The 26,372-nt window shown below is 46.0% G+C and overlaps 3 protein-coding genes across 7 annotated transcripts in view; 1 reads left to right on the top strand and 2 right to left on the bottom strand.

Annotated features, from left to right (window-relative positions):
* lamc1 (laminin, gamma 1) overlaps positions 1-3,896 on the bottom strand; it is a 53,222-nt gene extending 49,326 nt beyond the window's left edge. Inside the window, exon 1 of the mRNA XM_083690337.1 lies at positions 3,465-3,896. Within this exon, the coding sequence (XP_083546463.1) occupies positions 3,465-3,837 (373 nt within the window). The 5' untranslated portion in view covers positions 3,838-3,896. The remainder of the gene's footprint in view (positions 1-3,464) is intronic.
* Positions 3,897-4,197: 301 nt separating this feature from the next.
* LOC310819116 (testicular spindle-associated protein SHCBP1L-like) lies at positions 4,198-10,525 on the top strand. 3 transcript variants are annotated; one of them, XM_083690349.1, is made up of 11 exons: positions 4,198-4,296; positions 5,670-6,004; positions 6,115-6,264; positions 6,561-6,775; positions 7,026-7,112; positions 7,414-7,632; positions 8,042-8,147; positions 8,554-8,707; positions 9,001-9,251; positions 9,506-9,625; positions 9,962-10,525. In XM_083690349.1, the coding sequence occupies exons 1-11, from the start codon at positions 4,275-4,277 to the stop codon at positions 10,226-10,228; spliced, it is 1,926 nt and encodes a 641-aa protein (XP_083546475.1). In that variant the 5' UTR covers positions 4,198-4,274; the 3' UTR covers positions 10,229-10,525. The 3 variants fall into 3 exon arrangements, with proteins under 3 accessions (XP_083546475.1, XP_083546473.1, XP_083546474.1); XM_083690347.1 differs by having other exon boundaries at positions 6,115-6,276; XM_083690348.1 differs by having other exon boundaries at positions 4,203-4,296; positions 5,643-6,004; positions 6,115-6,276.
* Positions 10,526-10,671: 146 nt separating this feature from the next.
* dhx9 (DEAH (Asp-Glu-Ala-His) box helicase 9) lies at positions 10,672-25,647 on the bottom strand. 3 transcript variants are annotated; one of them, XM_083690342.1, is made up of 28 exons: positions 25,580-25,647; positions 24,837-24,965; positions 24,196-24,336; positions 23,705-23,822; positions 23,322-23,512; positions 22,718-22,866; positions 21,621-21,667; positions 21,022-21,158; positions 20,552-20,641; positions 20,196-20,360; positions 19,833-19,910; positions 19,237-19,428; positions 18,696-18,837; positions 18,446-18,528; positions 18,034-18,190; positions 17,652-17,749; positions 16,853-17,066; positions 16,339-16,433; positions 16,128-16,201; positions 15,708-15,860; positions 15,300-15,460; positions 15,002-15,113; positions 14,362-14,523; positions 13,754-13,881; positions 13,089-13,318; positions 12,590-12,705; positions 11,897-12,097; positions 10,672-11,442 (listed from the first exon to the last, which is right to left on the bottom strand). In XM_083690342.1, exons 2-28 carry the CDS (start codon positions 24,945-24,947, stop codon positions 11,097-11,099), a joined length of 3,891 nt encoding a protein of 1,296 aa, XP_083546468.1. In that variant the 5' UTR covers positions 24,948-24,965; positions 25,580-25,647; the 3' UTR covers positions 10,672-11,096. The 3 variants fall into 3 exon arrangements, with proteins under 3 accessions (XP_083546468.1, XP_083546469.1, XP_083546470.1); XM_083690343.1 differs by lacking the exons at positions 23,322-23,512; positions 23,705-23,822; positions 24,196-24,336; positions 24,837-24,965; positions 25,580-25,647 and adding an exon at positions 23,155-23,204; XM_083690344.1 differs by lacking the exons at positions 22,718-22,866; positions 23,322-23,512; positions 23,705-23,822; ... (1 more) ...; positions 24,837-24,965; positions 25,580-25,647 and adding an exon at positions 21,784-22,649.
* Between the last annotated feature and the right edge of the window lie 725 nt (positions 25,648-26,372).

The following is a 26,372-nucleotide window of genomic DNA, read 5'->3' as shown; positions in this document are numbered from 1 at the left end:
GTGACCATAAGACAACCGAGGGCGTCGAACAAACAAGGTTCCCACGCTGAGATCATTCCTTCACCAGCAAAACAATAGGCTTCTAACCAGATGACGTCCCATCCTATCCCCCCCCCGCCCCAACTTTCAGATTGGGTATAATTTGTAACAGCTGGCCACTCTGAAGGAGGAGAAGAAAAATCACTGTGTCTTTTATGGCGTTTGGGAAAGCCTAGAAGTACATCATGACAAGGACCCTAGGGGCCAGAGAAAGACTCCTCTTTGGCTTTCCCACACTGCTGTATACAACTGCATCATCCCTTCTCTGGGAGCTGACTACCCTCTTCCTGTGTGCTGCCTGCTGACCAAAGCCTGGCCCATAGTTTGGACAGTAAACCATGTCACAGATCACAGGGCGGAAAGTGAGGAATGAAGAAGAGATGAAGACACAGGCCTTCAGGCTACATGTTTCCCCAAATGTTGGCCTAGGCCAACATCATGCCAGAGAGTTCGGAAAGTCAGGAATCTGGCCTGGGAACAACCTCGGAGTTCTCTACCCTCTGAAAACAAGCTTGAATTCAGTATCATGGGAACATTTTGGTCAGTGCATTGAAAGCAATTGCACAATCGAGTTGCCTCAACTAAGTGTCTTATTCCCACAGGTCAGTGGCAAATACAGGGTAAATTGGGAAAGAAAAGGTAGTAGTGGATGTGGGTGGGCCACCACAGCCAGCTCAAAGTCACTGATGAGGGTTAATCAACGACTTTCCTATTGTTGTCTGAGGAGCGGGGGGGAGGACTGTTCATTGCACACACAGCAGGTGTTCACAGGAAGTTCAGGAAGAGTGAACTGTTGGGGTCAGTTTGCTTCTTCCTTTTCTTTTTTCATGGTTTATGTTATGCTGCTGAATCTAGCAACACAGTGTACCATTTGTGCAGTTTTTTTTTAAAAAGCCAGGGAGAATTAGTGCCTTTATAGAAAAAAAAAAAGCTTCCCTCCTTCCGACCTAAGGATCTCTCAAAAATGCCTTTAAAAGTTCAGTGAAAGAGGCCTCTAGGGGCTGTCTCTCTGTCATTGTGAACATTCTTCCGCGACTGACATCTCAGGGCTTAGAACCGCTGAGAATCCCCTTCAGATCGGCACATGAATATTCATTTCTCTTTAATTAACACGGAGGAGGGCAAAAGTGAAGGCCATAATAGGGAAACTCTGGGAAACTCCTCTTTCCTTGCGATTCGTCAACAGGTTATATTTGTTCATGTCTTCACACAAGGGGTCTAATCAGCTTATGTGCTTTCTTTTGTGTGTCCTTTTCTACACTGAGCGGATAAAGAAGAAAAAAAAACAAATATGTATGCTGAATAAAACCCTACTCCATCCGAACAAACATCTTTCCCACTTCTTTTCATGTCTGCTTCTCATCCTGCTCGCTCGCCAGCCCAGAACGAGCAGAAGGACACATCTTCAACCTCTAGTCAGGCCTACACCACTTCTGAGGTGTCAAGTCAGGACATGCCTTCCTCCTGCCCCAACCAGCCCTTCAAGGGCATACAGAGATGGAAGTCATCAAAGCCTTGAACACATATAAACACAAGCGTAGGCCTAGGCTAAATCTTACTAAAAACAAACATATGGTCATTTAGGCTAGGCTAACTGGTGGTTTTATCCAAAGTGACTTCACACCATAACAAACATATTCAGTGTGAAGCCTGTGTGCAAAATGTGAATAGCTTGATAGCGCCCAGCATCCTGCTTCCTGCAATTGAACCTTCAAAGGCCACACATTAGCCAGAGAGAACGAGCTAGTCCTCTAGCATTACCGCTCCAACAACATGTAATAAGAATGTAATAACACTGTAATACAGGTGTAATTACAACGGTATGACAGAAATGAGAGTGATCCATGGTGGCATACACAGAAGGATAACAACAACATAGCACTAACAGGGACGGCAAAGTCCAGTTAGTAATTCAAAAACGTGGAACTTTTGTTCGAACTTCCCACAACAGGATGGCAAGCAATAATGCAAACAGGAGTCTCCCCTAACATGAAGATAGACCAACTCAGCCATTGTTGATCTTGAGTTGCTGACAAGTAGAATAGATGATTAAGCGTGTCCTTTCCTGGTTCCAGACTCACCTCCTACACAATATCGCTTTTGCTTTGGATGCAGAAAGTCAATGATACGTGTAATGGGCAAAATCTAATCAGGGAACTCAATGCCTGTGAAGTGATAATGGAAAACTAGTCAAGGGGCCATTTCATGCCAAGAGTGTCTGTTTTGTGGACTCATCAGAGACTCTGGAAAACATTTATCTGATCTAATCAAGTTCTATAACTGACAATGAACAACTGACAGATTAAATTAGACACTGACATCTTAAACATGTCTTTGAATGTGCTGAGATGTAAGGGTAATGACACTGTCATCAGGAAAATGTTGAGTCATAACCGAAGCTGGGGAAAAAAAGCGTAAAATAAATATCGGACCCTTTTATGGGAAAATGTCAACCAGACAGAGAGCTAATAATCTAATTTGTTTCCAGCTCACCAAAAGTTGGGCAAGGTTCCATCAGATGCCCGAACAAAATCTGTTACCTAAGGCTACAAAGTTGGTTTGCTAGCAACAGAGAGCTATGACTATACTACTCAGGAATGTCAAGTACTATTTTAAAACACTAGTGCTGTGGAATGAATAGACGTCTCATAAATACATAGTGCAAAGTTTATCTCCAGACGAGTCTGTGTTAATCACAATCTCTCCTACTGTTCTCAATACAGTATAAGCCTATTAAGATGACTGTCTCTCTCCCCCGTTGCATTTACCAGTCTACAGAATGAATTGTGACCACACAGTTTGCTGCATAAAACTGTTCACCTGCTCTTCGTAATCTTAAAATATATTGTATATCACCTATAAGGGGAATTAGCGAAACAAACACCGTCCTATTCTTGCCAAGCAAAGACTCCCTTTGGTCTCTGTTAACTCCCTGCACGGCAGTATGCCCGTTTCACCCTCTGGAGACGTACAACCACACTAGTTGTGGCCTACTGGGAACTCCAATGCGCTTGAAAAGGTAAAGGCCTGTCCTTCTGCACAAGAACCGTAGGCTACCTGAATGGGCTACACAAGAATGGTGGTATCTGCTTTTACACGTAGAAAATGTACCAACTACAGATGATGACTGACAGCAGAAACGACAGAGCAGCAGCCAATGCGGTTGCCACTGAAAGCAAACTGGTTTAACACATTGCCTCAAATCTGTAATCGGCGGAGATGAAAATTGCAACTTTCTAACCACAAAACCTATTCATGGTTTTACTAGATTGACAGTTGCTTGATTAGGTACAATTCGCATTTCGGCTCAGCACTAGAAACGGTGCCCGGAGCCATTCTGCAGACGGCCGATCAAGCGGTGTAAAGGTAAACATCAAACATTAATCACTCATATTACGAAAATACCGTCCGGAGGCAAGACTCACCGAGATGAAGAGTTAGATTGATTGAGTTTGGAAACTGGATGCCCGCTAACATAGTTTGACTTTGCCACCAGGTGGTGTCCTGCTGGTTGTTGTAATCGGTGAGATACACCGCACTGTGGTGTTGCCTACGGTCCCGGGCATCGCAGATGTGGCACGACTTGGTGACCCCCGTCACCCCGGTCTGTACGCAGTACTCTTCGGGGGGAGAGCCACAAGTATTGGAAGCCACCACGGTGACATTGAAAGCAGCGTTGACAAACTCTGGCATGCATCGCTGAGCCCCTCTCGAATCATCAGTGCATTCATCCATAGCACCGTGGCTGAATACAGCCAAACAAGTCAATGAAATCAAAAGTTGAACGAACGGCCGCATTCTCAACTATTCTAATGGGGTAGAAAAAAAAGTTACAAAACTTTCGCTACAGCTACTCGGATCCCCCCCTCTACACCTTCGAAAGGTTCAACTTTGTTGGTAACTAACCAGTTACCGCGTTCCAGATGAAACAAGTAAAAAAAAACATGCGTGAAACTCTTCCCGTCGCTTCTTCGTTCTTTCCAAACGCGTTCGTCCCTTTCCCGATATTCTTCTCCTCGCTTTCGGGAACCCTTCTTTCTGTTTTGCAGACTTCCACGGTCTCAGCGCTTTGTGTCCACCGCCATGGAGAGAAACTTCAGAAGGAAAAAGAACTACATCCGACTACACCCTAGCAGCTACTGCGCAAGTCAAAACTTGAAAAAAAAAAAAAAAAAAAACTAAACTAAACTAAAAAAAAAAAACTTCGCGTCGACTTCCGTGTGAAGGATGCTTTGATGGTCTGCGACCCTGTGAAAGGTGATTCCACAAAAGAAAACTTTACCGAATTAACCTGTGTAGTAATAGTGACGCTGTTACTACTCAGTAATAACAGTGTGTGTGTGTGTGTGTGTGTTAACAGTCATGAGGTGCAGGTCTTGCAATGCAAACAGAGTTAAGTGAAATAAGGAAAAGTCCCTATTCCACCTGTGTAACAGCACAACCCGTTCAACCCCGTTATACAACTTTACTGACGTCCCTCCATGTCGGCCGAATACTTGTGAGTGCAGCAAGATGAACTCATGATGAGAGACGCCATGAACAAATCAAACATATAATCATTCAAATCCTCCAAAACAACATGACAGAAGCCATAAACTGTAATTTCACCTCGAATCGCTCTTTGATGGTTAGTTTGTATTAGTAGAACAAATATGCATCATGCAGTCTGTGTCAATACTGAAAGTTGGGGGTTTTCCTAATGGGGGGGGAGGAAATACTGAGCTGAAAGAAGATAATGTTGCTGTGTGTTGAAGGGTCAGAGGTCGAGGTTAAATATACCCTGCCGGGCAACAGTCTGGTATGAGAAACCACCAGGAATAGCAGTTTGGATGTAGTCACTAATGCTGTCGTTAGTGTGTGGAAGCACCGTCTAACGTTCCACTATCTGTGTCTGTCGGATGGACACTTCTTTTATTGATTCGACATTCCAGCAGTTTATTTGTAGGTTTTTGGTCAAGCAGAGAAGAAATTCATGCAATATAAAACATTTATCTTAGCCGACTTTTCTCAATTGGGATTATGAGGTTAATATAAAATCACATTGTTTACTATAAATTTTGCAACAACACACGCACGCGCGCACACACACACACACACACACACACACACACACACAACTAAATGTGTAATTCAGAGACCAACCCTGACATCAACGAGTTAACTAGCTACTGTATTGTGGTTAGCTAGCTACTGCTAGCTCAAGTTGAACTACATTGGATAGCGGTCCTGTCAAACAGTCTAGAAGAGGATACGCATTGCTGAAACAATGTATATAATTGACCTATTGTTTTAACAGTGTATATATATATATATTTAACAGTGTGTATATATATATGGCATACCCTCGATACATTCATCATTAAAACTAGTTTGAGATGTTGGTTTGTTTTGGACGGAGCAGCTTCAGTTTCGCGCTCAATTTTCAAACCCTCCGGCCTGCTGGATCTCGTGGGATGGAACGCGTGTAGAACGCGTGTAGAACGGGAGTAGAACGGGAGTTCGTTACTTTTTCAGCCCCAGCCGTTTGCGCCGGACTCTATTCCCGAGTACATCTCACCTCATTACCATCATCTATATCGCTAAATTATCTTTTGATTTTAAAGTCTAGACAATGGCCACCTGTTCCCCAGAACCTCCTCCTCCAGGTGAGGATGACCATGCAGAAACGAGATCGAGAGGGAGCGACTCGAGTGAGACGACCCACCAGAAGGCCCCGTCCAACAGTCCGATGACCAGCGACGACCACGACGACGAGGCGAAGTCCTCTTCGGCGGTCACTCCTCAGATCGTCAGGAGCAAAATTCCGTTCAGGAGGAAACTTTTAACTCCCAATCCTGATGGCGAAGAGCCAGACGATGAGAAAGAGGACGCTCAAATATTGCCCCAGATCTTCATCTCCAACAAGGCGCACACGTACGACGAACGGGTCGCTCTGTTCTGCGACCAGGTGATCGTTGAGCGCTCGGTAAGTTAGCAACGATAAACAGCCACCTAGCTAGCATGGCTAACCTTTGATCGAAGTACATTTTAACACACATTTGGTCAATATCTCATTCTTCTCCGAATGTACTTTAGGCAGAAGACGCGGACGAAGCGATCAGTTTCTACATCATCGAAAAACTTGCCAGCCAACGGTCTTGGACCGCGGTGTGGAAAACTGCCCCCGAGGTGCTGCTGGTAAACTGCGATATTGGGGACCTGCCATTCGTTGGTGTGCTTGTCGAGGTATCAGCTATGGTATTTCCTTTTACTAAATCAAATCGAATAGCAGGGTGTGTGGCTGTGGTGTACACAGTCAGAGATAGATGACATTTGCTCGTAACGTTAGCGATGCTTAACTTAGTGTCAGGAACACTTTCTTTGACAGGGGCTCCCTCTAGCGTTTGAAACAAAATATAGGCCACATCCGACCATCAACCCCAGTTGCAGTTCATGGTTGAGGTGCTGCGTGAAATATTAAGAAAAATAAACACTTTATTTCATTATCTCCTCATTCTGTTTTTGTTTTTTTTAATGTCTAGGTCAACTGTACACCATGTGAAGGCAAAATGCTCCCTCTTCGAGTGTCAGTCTCTGTGGCGGAACCATTCTCCTCCAACATTGCCAACCTGCCAAGAGAGCTGGTTGAAGAGGTTCTCAGGGAACATAATTACTTTGTGCCAATCTTGGATGTCTATCCCATACAAGGGTTGGGGACTGGTGTGGATAGCATTGCAGAGTGTCTGGAACATGCAAGGTGAATACTACTGAGGGTATCTGATCAACATTGAAACTCCAAGGTTTTGCCAGAAACAGATGAGCCTGGTCTGAGACAACATACCAATTTAAATAGAAAACCTGAATTGGAGATGCATTTTAGTCTAGGTTTAGGCTTACGGCTTTAGTTTAGGCTTAATCTGTGTCTAGGTCAGCTTTTGACACTTGAGATTTTGCGCACAGAATCTTTGCAGGTTAGAGTACAGGCGATATGAATCTCTCCACTGCAGGTTTTTCTACGATTACCTCTGGAGAGACTGGGACGATGAGGAGGAGTGTGATGAGTATGCAGGGCTCATTGAGAAACGCATACAGCTGTGAGTAATAACCATGTTTACCATGCATGCAGTTGGCAATATGACTCTGTTTCTTTGACACACCTTGATTACATAATCATCACTGACAATTGGTGATTATAATAATGTGATTATTTCTCAGTTTGGTATTTCATTTTGTGGTGGAATTACGTCTTTATAAAATAGAACATTAAGGTGATATTTTGGTGGTACATTTGGTGGTATTCTGATTAATACACAACGTGTTCATTTATGAATTGATGTTCGTGCTGAATCAAAGATTAAAGACCACTTAAGGGCAGGACAACATGCTCTGTTCCAGCTTCTACGACATCCAGGATGGAACCATCCCCGGTCCAATCAGTGAGCGCTACAGGAAGACGCTGGAGGAGTACCGCAGAAAGCGCCTGGAGTTGACCAAGTTCCAGACCAACATCCACGGGGAGGCCCTGCCAGGGGAGGCCGTGGAGTGCTGGAAGAAGTACTACGAGATGTCAATGCTCTGCGGGCTCCTGAAGTTCTGGGAGGACCTGCGCCTTCGGTACCAACAGGCCCTGGGTCATACTGTAGCTCTCATTCACCGGACCAGAACCACAGCTAGAAACAAACAACACATGATCACTGATGCTGTTGGATGCATGTTGTACAACTGGTGCAGCTCAACCTATTTCTGTCAGCACTTCTATCAATAAGGAACATTATTTATTATTCATAACCAATATATATATATATATACAGTACCAGTCAAAAGTTTGGACACACCTCATTCAATGGTTTTTCTTTATTTGTATTATTTTCTATAGATTAATATTGAAGACATCAAAACTATGAAGGAACACATATGGAATTATGTAGTAAACAAAAAAAAGTGTTAAACAAACCAGAATATGTCTGGTACTGTCTGTGTGTGTGTGTGTGTGTGTGTATATATATATTTTCTCCTTCTATAGGAGTCATGGGCCTTTCTACCCACGGATTTACAAGCGCAGGAAGGGCCTGAGAGGATCAGGGAGAAGTGTGACACACATCGTGGCCCAGATGATGACAACGGACATGGTGGGTCTGCTCCTCTCCAGTCTGCTGCACACGTGTGGAAGATAAGTGGTGACATCTTAGTTGTGTAGCAGGAGTCGGAGCTACAGCTGTTTTGTGTGATTTATTGCGGTTTAATACAGCGGTTTGATCAGATCACAGCGTTGCGATTGGCCGTGAGCCGTTAGAAGCCGATGTTTAATGGCAAATGCACTTGTGGAACATTATCGTCATTATCATCATTATCAGTTACGTCATCAACAACTTCACTGCAGGCCTGCTGGCAGCACATCTCTTCTCTGGCAGCCTGCTTTGTGGACATCTTCCCTTGTTTGAGTTCATAAACAGACTTTTTTTAAATTTTTTATTCCTTTCTGACCACATGTTCTTCTTCCACTTTTAACCGTTTATTCCACCGCGACCGACGCAGATCAAGAACTTCTCGTCGGACACTCTGATCCAGCAGCATGACAACCTGTCCGCGGCGCTGGACTCCTGCTTCTCTGGCGACACGGTGGTCGTGTTCCCAGGAGAGTACCAGGCGGCCGCGCTGGCGTCCCTCACCGATGACATCATCATCAAGGGTACGTAAACCCCTCGTTCCTCCTATCATGCCAAGTTTGAATGTGTTGTGATGAACCAGCGCCGAAGAAAACGCTCTATCTTTTGGAAACATTCAATGGACAATAACGCTTTTTGAATTTCAATGTGCGATAGATATCGGGGTACTGAACGGAAAGGTAACGTTGTGGCAAGATGTTTGCAAGAGTTCTGAAACACTGAGCCCTGAAGATAAGTCGTGAGTATAACTGGACCCCCGTGCCTGATAAGACCGGTTTCCGTTCTCTCCATTGGTCCCCCCCCCCCCCCCCCGCAGGAGAAGGAGAGAGGCACGAGGTTGTGTTCTACTCCGACCCGGCCCAGGACAACTTTGTGGCGTCCAAATCCTCTGAGGTGACCCTGAGGAACCTGACGCTGGTGCAGCACGGGACCTGTGACGGTATCGTGGTGGTGGAGGCCGGTCAGATGACCCTGGAGGACTGCACCATGAAGTGTGACGGCACGGGGGTGTGTGTCCTGACCGGAGCCTCTCTGGTCATGAGGAACTGTGAGATCTCTGGCGCTCAGGTACAGACGCTGCTCTCTCTGCCTGGACACACACCAGGGGAGGCTGGCGGAGGTAGAAATCGAAGGACGGGGTTCATTGTAATGCGTGGAATGGAATGAGGAATGGTGTTTGATGCCATTCCTCATTCCGTTCCATGCATCACAATGAGACCGTCCTCCGATTTCTACCTGCACTGGTCAAATCTGGGCAAGCAAGGCTAAGTCCATGCTAACAAAGAGCACTGACATGTTGATGGTGTTGGTGGTGTTCTCAGGGAGCCGGTGTGGAGCTGTACCCTGGCAGCACCGCAGAGCTGCACGGGAACGAGATCCACCACTGCAGCAACCAGGCCACCAAGGACTCCAAAGGCTCCCAGGGAGGAATTAACCTCAAGGTGACTTGAATAACAAAAACCTTTTCATGATTGTTAGGAACACGACTCCCCGCGTCCTCTCCTCTGTCCTACACTCACTTTGTCCTCAAAAAGCATTGAGGAGAATATGTAAGGGGAGGAGCCTAGAGCTTCTCCTCCAATGCGTTGTCAGTAGGACGCGAGTGAGGGACGGAGAGGACGCGTGTTCCTAACAGTTTAGAAAAGGCTTATGTCATGGCTGTAGGGTCAGTGGTTTCTACATGGGAGGAATATGCATATAAAACCATGTTTGATAGGTCATATATCAGCTGATGATTAACAACGTTGTGTTTGATGACGTACCCTCCACGACCACAGGTCCTCCCTCAGCCCCAGCTGAAGCTGTGCGACAACCACATCCATGACAACAGCGGCTACGGGGTGACCATCCTGGTCCCAGACAGCCTGTACAAGCCCAGCCAGGAGGGCCAGGGGCAGACGGCCGGAGGGGACAAGGGCGAGGGGGAGTCGGACCACCTCTCCAAGGCCCTGCAGAAGCTCAGCCTGGAGATCCACACCAACAAGCTGGACTCCAACACCATGGGAGATGTGGGCCTGCTGCGGAAGACGTGGGTCAATTCTTGACTCTAGAATCACTGCGCTTACTGCATGCGTTGCACCCAATGGCTGCAGTTAACTTTATTGTATGTATCAGTTAACTCTATACTGTCACATTTCATCAAATTTCAACAAACTGTAACTTCAGACAGATTGTTTCATGTGTTCAATGATATTTTGTGTTCATAATTTTCAGTTTCAATGCTTGTTAGAAGAATTCATTCCTTCTGAGTTTCCCTATGCACTTGCTGTACATACAATGCTTTATTTGAACATTTTAGAGTGCAAGTTCATATTCTCAATGTAATTGCACTTTAAAGAAACAATTCCAGATTTCTGTATGCACTGGCTCCATATACAAGCATTATAGGTAATATACTTTATTTAAATAAAAAAGTTAATATTGTTCAAATTCATCATGGCTCTAATTGTGCACTACAAGCATCATTAACAGACACACCAGGCAGAGGTTGGAAAAAACATGTTTTAATCAACAGAATTGTTGTAATGGCAGCAGACCTGGTAGTAACCCACTCTGGCCAGGCCCACAAGATGACATGAAAACAATTCAAACTTAACATAATATACAAAAAACATCTAAAGTCCAGACTCTAGAAAGTCTCGAAAATATAGTTGATGACAATATTTTGGATTTTAATCAGTTTGTTGATGCTCAATATGTTCAGACATGGGACAGTATAAATGTCCTTATCTACGGGTCAATAAAGTTGGTTTTGAAGAGGTGGGTGATCACAAAATAGAAAGTAAACAAAACCTCCATACATGACTGGCTCAAGTGTCCTAAAAACACAACACAGAAGACTCAGTTAATGTGACACCTTACAACAGGACATTAGAACACCCAAAAAGACGTTCTTCAACTAATAACCACCCCTCACCATCCGCCCCTGTTGCCTCCTCTGTAACCACCACCGCCACCACCGCCTCCACCGCCTCGGTAACCACCTCCTCCTCCACCGTATCCTCCACCTCCACCGTAACCTCCTCCTCCACCTCCACCCCTGTATCCTCCTCCACCACCACCCCTGTATCCTCCTCCACCACCACCCCTGTATCCTCCTCCACCTCCTCCCCTGTATCCTCCTCCACCTCCTCCATAACCTCCACCTCCCCTGTACCCGCCTCCTCCACCCTGGTAACCTCCTCCACCCCGACCTCTGTAACCCCCGCCACCGCCGTCAAACCTCGCCATCTTAGGAGGCCGTGGGCCATCTCCAAACCTAGAGAGAGAGACAGACAGACAGAGACAGACAGACATAGAGAGAGAGAGAGAGAGACAGAGAGAGAGAGAGACAGACATTGTGTGAGAGAGAGGGGAAGACATCAAAATCTGTTATTTCCTGTACTCATAACAGAGACATTACACAACTGAACATGACATCACTTTACTCTAGTCAAGACATTCCTGTCCCCCTGTTCTATGCTGTTTTTAGAGACCAACTCAGAATGTTGATCATGTACACAGAAAACACTGCTAATCCATTATTGCCATTACATACAATATGTCTGGCAGGCATGCTGATGTTTATCAGACTATAGCACTGCTCAGAAACAACCTTAAGCTCCTTACCTATACCTATCCTAATGCTTACAGATCTACACACAGTGTTTCAAGGCAGGGCCTATCATCGCCTGTCCCAGAGAGCTGAGGAGGACCTGCTCAGCTAGTCGTACCGAGCGTTGTTGGCCATGAGGTTCAGCCCCGCGGCGGAGGGCTTGGAGATCTGCCGGATGAGGTTGAGCATGCGCTCGTTGGTGGGGTCCAACTGTCTGATGTACTCGGGGTCTTTGGTCACTTCCACAACCAGGGCCTCCATCCCGGCCCGCAACGCCGCGATGCTTCCCGCCACCTCGTGAGGAACCTTCAGCTTGATCCTGGGAGTAGGAAGGGTCATTAGTAAGAGTAGGAAGGGTCATTAGTAAGAGTAGGAAGGGTCATTAGTAAGAGATAAACATTAGAAAATCATACAAAAATGATGTCGTTATCATAAATGCGCTAAGAAAACAATTCAAACTTAACATAATACACAAAAAACTTCTAAAAGTCCAGACTCTAGAAAGTCTCGAAAATATAGTTGATGACAATATTTGGGATTTTAATCAGTTGTTGTTATCATAAATGCTTCTAAGAAATGGTTGTTATCGGCTTGACCTCCACTGTCTTATTCCAGGACTGCACCAGTTAAAAAGAATATAATATAATAATATGTGCCATTTAGTTGGCGCTTTTATCCAAAGCGACTTACATTGCAGTGAGTGCATACATTTCAGTATATATGGTCGCAGCGGGAATCAAACCCACAACCCAAGCGTTGTTAGCGCCACGCTCCACCAGCTGAGCCACAGAGGACCACTAAAGACACCCACCAATCATCCAGCTCGGTGACCTCTCCGTCTGAGGTGATCTTCTTGGAGGCGAACAGGATGAGCTGCAGGGGGCTGACCAGCGTCATCCCCTTGGCTGAGATCGCTCGAGTACGGATCTGATTGGACAGAGAACAACAACAGAGAAATTAGACCAGTGATGATGACACTGACACAGCTCAGGGTGACAATCACTGTGTATATTTCAACGACAACACAACAACGTGGAATAGTAAAATCAAATACATGCCGTTTAGCTGACGCTTTTATCCAAAGCGACTTGCATTGCAGTGAGCGCATACATTTTTCAGTATATGTGGTCCCAGCAGGAATCGAACCCACAACCTAAGCGTTGTTAGCGCCAGGACCACAAAATCTACACGACACACCAGTTGTTAAACGTGGGAAACGTCATAGTTGAGAGAACATAAGTTCAAATAAGGTGCAAAAGGTGTGGAAAAAAGACTTATAAAAATAAATAAATAAATAAATATATAATAACCTTTTCCGAAAAGACAAAGAAAGGGGAAGGGTAGGTCATGTCCTGGCTGCTGAAGGGACAGTTGACGGAGGACTTGTGGATGAGGGCGTTGCGCCCCTCAGTGGTGAGAATCTTCCTCTTCTCCTTGTGGTAACACACGTTGGGGTACGCCCCGAAGGTCAGCAGGGAAACGACCACGTCCAGGTTGTTGTCAGGGCCCACGTTGTTGAACATCTGGGTCATCAGACACTCTGCAACGACCAGACCAGACCACAGACTGCTCCGTTACATAATCAGTGGAGGTGTAAAGGTATACACATAAGAGAGACAGTAGACTGACAAATCTCAAATGATGTGCTAACAATTAATTCATAATAATTCAAAAACTTTTTATTAGGGTTTTTTCTCTATTATCCGTTTTTACAATGACAGCTCTTTGCCTTTACTGCAGTGTAGTAATTATAATAATGCTAATAATAATAATAATAATGCATTTATTTTGCATAGTGCTTTTCTCAGTACTCAAAAACACCATGAAGAGAACAAGAATAGACACACAAATAAAAATGAAAACAAAAGCACAGTCAGTATAAAAAATAAATAAAAAAAAGATTATAAGTAAGTTTAAAAAGACGAGTTTTGAGGGACCATCCCAATACTGTTGTGGTTGTTCATGTATAACGTACCTTCAGGGAAGCCAGAGTTGATGAGGATGTCCTTCAGCTGGACCTTGGCCTCCCAGGTCATCCTCAGAGTGGACATGTTGAGTCTCTTGTGATCACAGAACCGGGCCTCTGCGTCCTCTCCACCCATCCTGGAACCACAGCACCAGTTAACAAGGCTACCTGCCACTGCCACATTCCTCCATTTCAGAGGAGGCTGGTGGAGGTGGAAATCGGAGGACAGGGCTCATTGTAATGCACAGAATGGAATGAGGAATTCCTCATTCTATTCTTTTTTTTATTTAATATATATATATGTTTTAGGGCATTTCTGCTTTATTAGGATAGAGATAGTAGAGATTGACAGGAAGGACGGGAGAGAGAGAGAGGAGGGATGACATGCAGGATATGTCGATGGCCCGGAATCGAACCAGGGACCTTGTGATGATACGGTATCCGCCTTAGTGTGCTACGCCGCTGAACGCCCCTTCCTCATTCTATCCTGTGCATTACAATGAGCCTGTCCTCCGATTTCCACCTCCTCTGCTTCATTTGTTGTGAATTATGAGAGCCAAATACAAGCACGGCCATGTTACGTGCCCTTTTCTGAAGCCTCTAGAGTCTAGACCCACCTGACGTCGTCCCAGGCCTGGAAGACAGACAGCAGGGCCACGTGGTCGGAGAACCGCGTCCCCGCGTAGCTCCTGTGGGCGAAGCCCAGCCGCCGGCCCTCGCTGACGAAGGGCTCCGGGAAACAGGTGGCCGCTGAGATGGTGCACACGGCATCACCGACACTGGAGACCAGGAGGAGAGAGCAGGAGGAGAGAGCAGGAGGAGAGAGACCAGGAGGAGAGGGACCAGGAGGAGAGGGACCAGGAGGAGAGACCAGGGGGAGAGGGACCAAGAGGAGAGAGCAGGAGGAAAGACCAGGAGGAAAGAGGAGAGCAGGAGGAGAGGGGAGACCAGGAGGGAGACCAGGAGGAGAGACCAGGAGGAGAGAGGAGACCAGGAGAGAGGAGGCGAGGACATGTTATGACTTGCAATATAGGCCATGTGTATGGTGGTGTGTTGTTCTTGAACTAATTGTATGGAGAACAAATCCGTCATAGGGGTAATATTATATATAGATTTTGCTCTGCTCAGCACTATTTGCTGAATTAAACTCTGGCCCCTAGTGTATTTTATGGTAATTATTTTTTCACTGAACTATTCATCTGAAATAAGGGGAAGGATTTTACTTAGTTCAGGTATAATATCTGATGTGGCTCTTACCTGAATATACAGCCCATGATCATCATCTTCCCCAGGCGTGGCTCGATGGGCAGCTTGGCCAGGATCCGTCCCAGAGGAGTCAACTCATCATTGGTGTCCAGAGCGTCCAGTTCTACATGGAAACATACCAAGATGCCATCAGTTCCAAGACTACAAGTTCCAAGATTCAATAATTTGTAATGATTCCAAGAATGGATCTCTTCCAGAACTTCTAGAAGCAGAAAACATTCCATTCTTAGTGTTGTTTCCAACCGTGAGGCTGTTCTAGAACCTTGAGATCAAAGGTAGAGGGCCGCACCTCTGAGCGTGTGTTCCGCCTCTATGACAGCGTCCAGTGGCGGGGGCTCGATGGCCTTGGACAGGAACTGGCCGATGGCTCCTAGTCTCAGCAGCTTGATGCTCAGCGCCACCTCATGGAGAGGAGTACGGAAGATCTCCGGGGTCATATGGGTCTCCAGTCTAGAATGAAGAAGACAGGGGTGGGAGGAAGGAGGGGGTACACCATTAAAAACTATTGTAGAAAAGGAGGTACCACATTCAACAATCTTTACAAAGCATAATCAAACACACGGTCTTAATGGTTATACATGCAAGGAAGAGAGAGAGAATTGAAATTCTGAATCTCCTCAGAAAGAGAGAGAGAGAGAGAATTAATATCAAGTTCATCGAGTTCTAGAGCATTCCAACGGGAGGTTGTGGGCCGTACTTGTCGAAGCGGGCTTGGCTGCAGAGGTGGAAGCAGAAGCCGGCTCGAACGCGGCCGGCCCGCCCCTTCCGCTGCTCCAGGTTGGTCTTGGACGCCCACACGGTGGCGTAGTTGGTCATGTTGTTGTGAGAAGTAAACAACTTCACCTTCTGCCTGGAGAGGAAACAGACCGTCAGGGCTGGTTAACATCAGTCAGCATGCCTCCATCAGGGGAGGCCGGAGGAGGTAGAAATCGGAGGTCGGGCTCATTGTAATGCATGGAACGGAATAAGGAATGGCCATCAAACACGTTCCGTTCCATTACAATGAGCCCGTCCTCCGATATCTCCACCAGCCTCCCCTGACCGCCACAGAGTACAATAGTAATGATGAATGCTACACATAATAACAACAAGAACATTATTTGTCCCTGTGACTTACTTGCAAGAGTCGATCACATAGACGACGTCATTGATGGTGATGCTGGTCTCTGCGATGTTTGTGGACAGAATCACCTGAAAAACATGACAGAATACGATCAGATAGAGTGTTTGATGCCACTCCTCATTCCATGTGTTACAATGAGCCCGTCCTCCGATGTCTGCCTCCTACAGCAGTAACAGAGGCTCTGTGTCCCTGTGTGTGGCTGTACCTTGGTGATGTTCTCAGGGACAGGCTCAAACACCCTCCTCTGCTCCTCTCTGGGGATCTGGGAGTGCAGGGGCAGGATGCTGTACCGCTGGCTCCCTGTGGGGAGCAGGAAGAGGACATTGACGCATGTAAAATTTATGAGTGTGTACATGTAAATTGTATGAGTGTGTGTGTGTACATGTACACTGTATGTTCTTGATGTCTTACATTGTGTTTTGAGCTGATATGCATCAAAAAGACTAATGTCAAGTTGTTTTTTTTCTATGACTCATAAAAAATTGAAATCTAATCTAATGGAATCTAATGTAAAATAGAATAATCTGCTTGTATCATAATATCTATTATAAATAATTTCTTTGAAGAGACTAAAGCATAAAATCTGCTCAGAAAGTAGCACTATTTAAATAATGAGTGAGAGAGAGACAGACAAAGAGAGAGAAAGAGACAAAGAGAGAGGGAGAGGGTGTGAGAGAGAGAGAGAGAGAGAGAGAGAGAGAGATGTAAATCCTTCTCACCAAAGTGTGGGTTCATCTCCAGGTGTTTCTGCATGGAGAAGATGAGGTTCCAGCCGGGGAGGAAGATGAGCACCGCCCCGGCCACCTGCAGGGTCTCGATGTACTTCAGCAGGGCTTCCACCAGCTCAAACGGGGTCTCCTTCTCACTCATCTGGGCCATGGAGCGCTTGGTCTCCGGGCCGTACTCCCCTCTGCACAACAAGTTACAGTTGGTCTGGGACAGGGAGCAGAGAGGAGAAGGAGAATTAAAGTACTGTACTGTAAGTAGACCGGTCTATCGTTTGGCGTAGAGGCATTCTTGTTAGGGCCGTAAAGATTAATAGAACAGATTTTTTTATTTATTGGATTTCAATAGCAGACCAAGGACAAGGTGTTGAAGCTGGAGGGAGTGGCGTGTAGCCAAGGAAACAAGAGTGCTGTACCAAGGAAGCTCGGTTCACGCGGTTAGCACTCTCTTGTCTTCATCTATGGGAATGGGAATAGCAATTTACACCATTGATTTGGAGGCCATCAACGATTTGTTAACTTGTAAACAAACCTATTACTCATTGTTTAAGCTACACTTTGGGGGGGGGGGGGGAGACAGACAGACAGAGGGGGGGGGGGGGGGGAGATTTTCTCGTCTACGAACGTGTCAAATCTGTGACCACCTAAACATTAAATTAACCTGTAGCCAAATCAACTCGTAGGAAAAGATGAACGAACACATTTATTTAATCGACTGACAGCCCCAATTCTTTTACATGATATTAACAGTTTTAAATGAAGCCATGAAATAATAAAAAGCTATATCCCATACCTCTTCATCACCTCCATCCTCATCCTTGTCCTTCCTCTTCTTATCCATCGGAGGAGGGATGAAATGGGTCATCTGGATGCAGTCTTCCAAAAAGTACTCTGGGAAGAAAATAATGTAACTACTGTTTCTGAAATCCTATGACAGGCCTGCTAGTTCTACATACGTTTAGAAACAGCAGAGCTACATTAAGTGGGGCGTCATTTTGGTGTGTGTGTGGTTGTAGGTCTGTGTGTAGGTGAGTGAGAGTCTGTGTGCGGGTGAGTGTGTGTGTGTGTGTGTGTGTGTGTGTGTGTGTGTGTGTGTGGGTGAGTGCGAGTGTGTGGTGTTGTTGGTCTGTGTGTGTATGTGTATGTGTGTGTGTGTGTGTCTAAACCCTCCATACCCTGTACAGGGAAGGTGCGCCCGTGGACCTCTATGACGGGGCAGTTGAAGTAGTACTCTCTGAACATGGTGGTGTCGATGGTGGCAGACATGAGGATGATGCGGACCTCAGGGTACGTCTGGATGACATCGCGCAGCACCACCATCAGGAAGTCAGTCTGAGCGGGCACAGGAAGAAGGTTTTGAATCATTAAAACTTTATTAAACAGATTACATTTACATTTATGGCATTTAGCAGACGCCTCTATCCAAAGCGCCTTACAACAAATTCATTTGATTACTTATCAGGGCAACAAACAATGTATATATTTTTTTTTCCTTTTGTCCAGGGAAAACCTTGGTCATTCTGACGGAACACACACAGAAGGGTAGAGAATCAGAACAGAGGATCACCTAGAACACAATGAACTCACATTGATGTCTCTCTCGTGGATCTCATCAACGATCACGTGACTGATCCCTCGAATACCGGCTTCCAGCTTCCGCAGTAACACACCTGAGAGACAGAGAGAGAGAGGGGGGGGGGGGGGAGAGAGAGAGTCAGAGAGGGGGAGAGAGAGAGAGTCAGAGAGGGAGAGAGAGAGAGAGAGAGAGACAGACAGACAGAGAAAAAGCTCCCGAGCGATTGAGATGGACACCCAGCTCCCGAGGACAGACACCTACCGACAGTGCAGAACATGATGCTGGCGTGCGGCCGTGGGAGGATGGACTCAAAGCGGACGCTGTACCCACAGCTCTTCCCCACCTCCTCCCCCCTCTCGTAGGACACGCGCTCCGCCACCGACACAGCACTGATCCGCCGGGGCTGGGGGGGGGGGAGAGAGAGGGGGGGGGGCACACCGTCAGACGACAGCCGTTTAACAAGTACAGTACCAGTCAAAGGTTTGGACACACCTTCTCATTCAATGGTTTTTCTTTATTTTTTATTATTTTCTACGTTGTAGATTAATATTGAAGACATCAAAACTATGAAGGAACACATATGGAATTATGTAGTAAACAAAAAAGTGTTAAACAAACCAGAATATGTTTTATATTTTAGATTCTTCTTTTTGCTTTGATGACAGCTTTGCACACTCTTGGCGAGGTGTGTCCAAACCTTTGACTGGTACTGTACGTCTGAGCAGAACACACTGCTCTATCCAATCTACTCATCCAAAGTACACTCTGTCAGGAGCAGGCTGTACTCCCTGCCGAGCGTTACCTGGGTTACGACGATGTTACAGTCGGACGCCCTCCCGCTCTTGATGAACTGGTCCAGGATGTACTGGGGGACCTGGGTGGTTTTACCACAGCCTGTGGCCCCTCGGATGATCACCACGGAGTTGTTCTGGACGGCGGCCATGATCTGCTCCTCAAAGTTCTTCACGGGGAGCAGTTCCCGGTCCTTCACGATCTGGAACACAGGGAAGGTATGTTCCATTTGGGTATGTTCCATTTGGTGGTCCTCTGGGGCTCAGTTGGTAGAGCATGGTGCTAACAACGCTCAGGTTGTGGGTTTGATTCCCGCTGGGACCATATATACTGAAATGTCTGCACTCACTGCAATGTAAGTCGCTTTGGATAAAAGCGTCAAGTAAATGACATATATTACTATTATTATTATTACATTTAAAGGTGCGATCCATAATGTGTTTTCCGGCTAAATGCCACTAAGACAGTTGTATTAAGCACTGCAACCATTAATAAGTCATATTCTTCAACTAACTATCTGAAGTGACCACTGGACAGCAGAACACGTCATATAGTGTGCCTGTAAACAAACAAACAAACAAACAAACAAACAAGGACTTAACATACCTTCTGTAGGCTTATATCTTGATCAAGCTGGTAGTTCAGCTCATGTTGAAGGTCTGCGCTGATCTGCTCTGGGGTGCACTGAGGGAGGGGGAGAGAGAGAATGAGACCTTTAGGGTGGGCAGAGGGTCTAGTATTCAAGAATGAACAGGTTTGATTTAAAGGCAAATTATTAAAAAAAAGAAAGAAAAGCATGTTATCAAGAAAAAACAGTTGAGATGGAATGTTGCAAAAAAAACAAGGGTGATGTAACAACATAAAACATTGCAAACATCTAGATATAGAACACATAGAAATAGAATACATAGATCCACCGTTCTATGTATTCTATCTCTATAATAAACAAACATAAAGTGTTTGACTCACGAAGGCGAGCGGTCCTTCGTCGATGTTGCTGCTGGTCCAGGGGTTCCAGTTGACCTGCGGGGGGGACCAGGGCACGACCCCCGCCATGCTCTGTCTCTGGCTGGGCTCAAACACCGCCATCTTCCCCTGGATCAGGGACACTGGGGGGGCACTGGGGTCAAAGGGCTGGGGGTGGGGGGGGGGGGGGCAGCGTGTTAGACCGAGGAGGGAGGAGCAAGCTGTAATGCAAACCGAAGGTTATTGTGTTTCACTCCTTCAGTGCCGAGGGTGAATGAAGCCGCCCAAATTGTCAACATTCTAGAGTGCCAAAGGGTGACTTTATTCACCAGAAAACGCATGAATTAGACACCACTTACAGGTGGTGGGATCTGAACCCCCAGGTCCTGGGCCATACTCTGGAGCTGGTGCTGCAGGTCCTCTGCAATGTTCACCTCATACACCTCCAACTGGGAAACAAACAAACCATGACGTCATCATCAGTAAGTCTGTCACATTGCCAGCTCCAGACATAGCAACATGACTGTGCCCTGCACGGGGTAAGAACAGTTGAGTGTGTAAGAAACATAGGCCTACATGCATCTAACATATTATATATGTAGGTGCAGAGTACACAAGTAGTCAATGTAAAGCTAGAAAATATTTGAGAACATGACCGGCTTATTAAGAAGATATTCAGTTATAAGAGCAGTGGCCATATCCTTTACAGTGCAGAGACAGCGTCATAGAATCTCATGAAGACAAACGAGGAAACTAACTGGTATACCAGTATTAATCAATCAATAAAAACAATAATATAAATGATAGAATTATTGTAAAACAATCGTACAGCTTCGCCCTCCTTCTTCTTGGTGATGCCGGTGTAGGGCTCGATGACACTCAGGTGGTACAGCTGGCGGACGATGGAGAGGGCGCAGGACTGGGCGGCCAGCTTCTTGTTGGAGCCGTGCTCCCTGGCGACGATCTCTACAGGACACAACCAAGACGCTTTTCAACAACGTTCTCCGCAGATGGAAGTCTCACGCCATCAGAAACACAGCGGGGAGGTTTTACCCATCATAAACATCTTTCTTTTTGTCTTTAAAAACAGCCGTTATCTGTGTTATCGTGAGATGGTCAGCGCCCCCTTTGTCATGCTGGTTCTTCACCGACTGCTTCTTGCCATTGTTTACAAGTTGATTCTCTGGAAGCTAAGCCGAAATATAACACGTTCCTTTTGCAACTTTCTAAATGGAAACAAGTCGCAGCACATATCATATATAATAATATACGCCATTTAGCTGATGCTTTTATCCAAAGCGACTTACATTGCAGTGAGTGCATACATTTCAGTATATATGGTCCCAGCAGGAATCAAACCCACAACCTAAGCGTTGTTAGCGCCGTGCTCTACCAGCTGAGCCACAGAGGACCACATCAGATACTTACTTCTACCAAGCTGTCTCACAAACAACTGCATCTCAGCAATGAAACTCCTGAAATAGAAATGAGAGAAGGCCCCGTCACCCACACTGCTATTCAGCTCGGACCGTTCTATGTATAAATAGTATAACTGTGTTATAACTGTGTTATAGAAACAGCAACAACTGACCTCTGCCCCGGCCAGGTCTAGCGTCCTCTCTGATGATACCCCCTGGGGAAGCCCATATGTTTTTCTGCCAGACTTGAACCAACAACCAACTCACCTCCCCCTCAGTCATAGACAGCCTGACCATAGACCAGCCCTGGTGGAACAGACAGTGACACCAGAAATCACAACCACACAATACTGTGCCCTTTCCACCATCCATCACTCCATCCCTCCTTCCTTCCTTCCCTCCGCTGTGGATGACACCATGTGACAGCTTTAGTGCGCCTAAACGATGTCACATGTATTTGACAAAGCAGGGTTGTGAATCCTGGCATCACTGTTGTTCCGGGTCCCATTGACTTTTTGTGTTCATTTATAGTTACGAAAATTCATCATCATCATCACTTGATGGCCATGCTGCAAAGTAAGAAGCGCCTATGTTTTTCTCTTCAGAAATGTGACTTTTAACCACAACCCTAACCCCAAACCATATGTCAAGTCCTAACCCTAAATTAATACGAGATATCTCATTTACTTGCTAATACCTGTAGATGATTTAACAGCCGACCTTGACTTTTCAGTATGACCATCCAGTGGAACGAGATCAATATAATGTTTGGGTTCACTGAGATCTCTCAGGTGTAATCAACACACCCAGGAGGGCTCTCTGTCTCCATAGCAGTCCAGCAGAAAAACATACAGGTCCCACATCTAATATACAGTCCAGCCGCTTGGATCTGACGTACAGCCTACTGGATCTACATGCAAAACACTCTGCTACAGTATGAAAGCTTTGCTCCAGAAATCCCTTTCCAATAGTGTTATAATTCAACCTATGGCAAGGCTAGCTGGGGTCCCTGTGAAACAGCATCATCCAGTCTAAGGGAGACCTATCAGAGGGGGGGTTATACAAGGTTGTTGACTACGGAGGGAGGTCCGCCCCCGCCTTCCTGACCTGTTGTGGTCAGGCCCCACTTGGCTGTATTTATAATCTGTCTGGTTCTTCTCCTTCTGGAAGAACTGGTTCAGACGAGCCTTGGCATTCTCCAGGGTCCAGTTGCCATGGAGACCCGCGTTCAGATCGACCTCCTCCGACTCCAGAGTCTTGGGGGGAGGAGAGTAGTTCAATTTTTGTGGTCAAGTCCCTCCGTGAGCACGGTGAGCATAATAACTCATGACAAATGCATTGCTTACATTGAAAATAGTTATAACATATAACTGATGAGTGTTAAATACAATTATTGTAATGCTGTATGTAGACTTGCTAAGACAGTGCGTCAGACTGTGTGGGGGGGTCACACTCAACTCATAATAAACATCTTTAACAACCGATGTTATCTTTAAAACAGCAGTTGTGGGGCACTTAGTGGCGTAGCACACTAACGCGCATACCACATAATCACAAGGTCATCCCTCCGTGCATGTCGTCCCTCCTCTCTCTCTCCCGTCCTTCCTGTCAACCTCTACTGCCTCTATCCCAATAAAGCAGAAATGTCCTAAAAACACATAAAAAAAACAACAAAAAAAACAGTTGTGTGTGTAATCATGAGAGGTCCTACCGCCTGAGCCTCCTGCTCATTTCTCTTCTCGTAGTACTCCTTCAGGTTGGCCCCACGGTCCCATGGTGCACCTCCCCCTCCTGAGAAATGAGCACCACCTCCTCCTTCTCCTGAGAAATGAGCACCACCTCCTCCTCCTCCTCCTGAGGAGTATCCCAAGCCAGTAACGCCTGGGACCGGTCCACAGGCATCTGCTCACGCAAACGTAACAACAAGACGAACCATGAGACTATGGGACTGGGGGAAGCTAATTGTGAAAACTCTCCAACACATGCTGGCATCTCTCCGATGTTTCTACATCCACAATTTGGGGAGAATGAGGGGAGAGAATTGGACAATCCCTGTCTATAGACCTACAGACTTACTTAACGAGGTAATCTTACCTTCCTCAGCTTTGACCACCAGGTGAGGTGGGATAGGTCCACTGGCAGGAAGACTTCCAAAACCTCCAGCCCCGCCTCCACCCCCGTTGTCAGGCACACTGTAGTCAGGAACGCTCGCCTGTTGACAGAAAGTAGAGCCACCGAAAATGAGTCCTGAAATGTAAAGTCCTGTAGCCTGGCGCTCCATATGAGTACGTGCCTCTGCACCCTCCTATGTTAGTGTCAGGGGAGGCTGGTGGAGGTAGAAATCGGAGGACGGGCTCGTTCTACTGCATGGAATGGAATGTGGAATGGTGTTCGATACCATTCCGCATTCCACTCCATGAATTACAATGAGCCTGTCCTCCGATTTCAACCTCCACCAGCCTCCCCTGTGTTGGTCTAAGTGTCAAATGGCTAAAACTCAGACTCATGCAGACTCTAGAGCCAGGCCTCTTGAAGTGTGCGTGACCGTGACACATGGTCTTAGATGGGCTTAACCGTTCACTGACCCCCAGGGCTGGGACCTCTGCAGCGTTCATTTCACCAGACCTGACCAGGTAGTTGACAAAGTCTCTGGCAGCGTTGGACTGGGCATCTTTCTTACTGGTGGAGTTCCCCATCCCAGTGTAGTTGAACCCCTCGATACGAACCTAAAAAGAGGAGGATGAGGAAGACAAGGAAGACATTTACATTTGTGGCATTTAGCAGACGCCTTTATCCAAAGCGACTTACAGCAAATACATTTGTTTAAGTAAGTGAATCATCTATCCAACAGTCGTCATAAGACAAAGTAATCAATGCTCACACCAGGGGCCATTGGCAGTCGTAATGCCAGAAGCCTTTTTTTAAATTATTTTTTTTATTAACAGGAGAACTTGTACTGGGGGGTGAAGATGTCTCTAGGGTTGGGGTTAGGGTTAGTACAGGGGGGGTAGTGGAGGTGAAGAGGTCTTTAGAAAGGACTGTTAAGATGTAGCCTGGCAAGACAAAGAAGAAGAGGAGGAGGAGGGGGAGGGGGAGGCGGAGGAGGAGGAGGAGGACAATACATCACACTTCAATACGGGAAAATTGAAAAAGAAAGAGTCTACGGATCTGGGATTTGAATCATCCTTGCAGACACGTGAAGACAAGACGAATGAGGACAACTCACCTCACAGAGAAACTTCTGCCTGTTCTTGTTCCCAGCTGCTCTGATGTCATAGTTGGGTGTCAGTTTCTTCTTCCCGCACCAGGCGTAGAGGAAGTTCTTGATGTCCGCCATAGTGGACCTCTGGGTTTCCTATTAGGACAGGGATTCAATCACATAACCAGTCAAAGCAGCTGATCTATGGCGATGACATTGACTATACGATTCAACTGGCCACGACAGAAGCCTGGTACGATCTCTAGTTATGTACCTAATGTAAGGTATGTTTATAAGTCATGACATAGCTCAATAGCTCAGTATAACTGTCAGATTTGTATCATGCGTTTGGATACATGGCATAACGGGGGCTGGGTCTGAAGTCGGCTCGATAGCCATCAACGCTACATATCTGGGCCAGACGAGCCTGCAAGATAGTGGACCTAATATGCTGGGCTTCAGCCAACAAAGCAACGCTGGATATAGACTTGTTCAACTGGTACCAAGCTTAATTCAGAAATATACTACCGTTCATGGAGCAGTACTAAGTAGTAGTAGTAGTAGTAGTAGTAGTAGTAGTAGTAGTAGCAGTAGTAGTAGCAGCACAATGACGAGGAGACAGCGATATCTTGGTGCGTAGCTAGTTGGCTAACAAGGTAATACAGATAACGGTACAGTAGCTCTTTGTATCCCGAAACTAATATCTTAATAAAAACATAGAGAGAGACGAATCTACATTTTGCACAATTCGTTTATATAAACATACCCACCCCAACTCCACCAAAACGGGACTTTTCAAGACGACTCTGCAGCAGGCTACCGGTAAAAGCAGCGTTCAGCCCGGAGTCATCGATGGATCGGTGGGTTCTGGGATGGTTTACTTTGGTCTGGAGTGAGGCGGCAGAGACAGCTCTCCCTCGTGGGAGTTACAGGGACTTCATTCCACCCAAAGGATTTTTCATCATAAGCAACATTCATGTGATACTAGTTTTATTATTGAAGATGCATCATATGATACACTCACCGAGCACTTTATTACGAACACCTGTACACCTTCTCATGGTGGAGGTGGTGTAATGGTGTGGGGGATGTTTTCTTGGCACACTTTGGGCCCGTTAATACCAATCAATCATCGCTTGAATGCCACAGCCTATTTGAGTATTGTTGCTGACCATGTGCATCCCTTCATGGCCACAATTGACCCATCTTCTAATGGCTACTTCCAGCATGATAATGCACCATGTCACAAAGCAAAAGTCGTCTCAAACTGGTTTCATGAACATGACAATGAGTTCAGTGTTCTTCAGTGGCCTTCCCAGTCACCGGATCTGAATCCAATAGAACACCTTTGGGATGTGGTAGAACGGGAGATTCACAGCTTGAAAGTGCACCTGAAAAATCTGCAGGAATTGCATGATGCAATCATGTCATCATGGACCAGAATCTCAAAGGAATGTTTACAACATCTTTTGGAATACAATTCGAATTAACTTATCAGTAAAAGTCAATCATCTAATGACTACACACAAACATACAACGGTTTATAATGTGTTGTTTTAGCAG

The sequence above is a fragment of the Argentina silus genome (assembly GCF_951799395.1).
Source record: "Argentina silus genome assembly, chromosome: 18".
Classification (NCBI taxonomy): Eukaryota; Metazoa; Chordata; class Actinopteri; order Argentiniformes; family Argentinidae; genus Argentina; species Argentina silus.
Note: the sequence above shows the minus strand (reverse complement) of the source record. Positions and strands in the feature narration are given on the sequence as shown.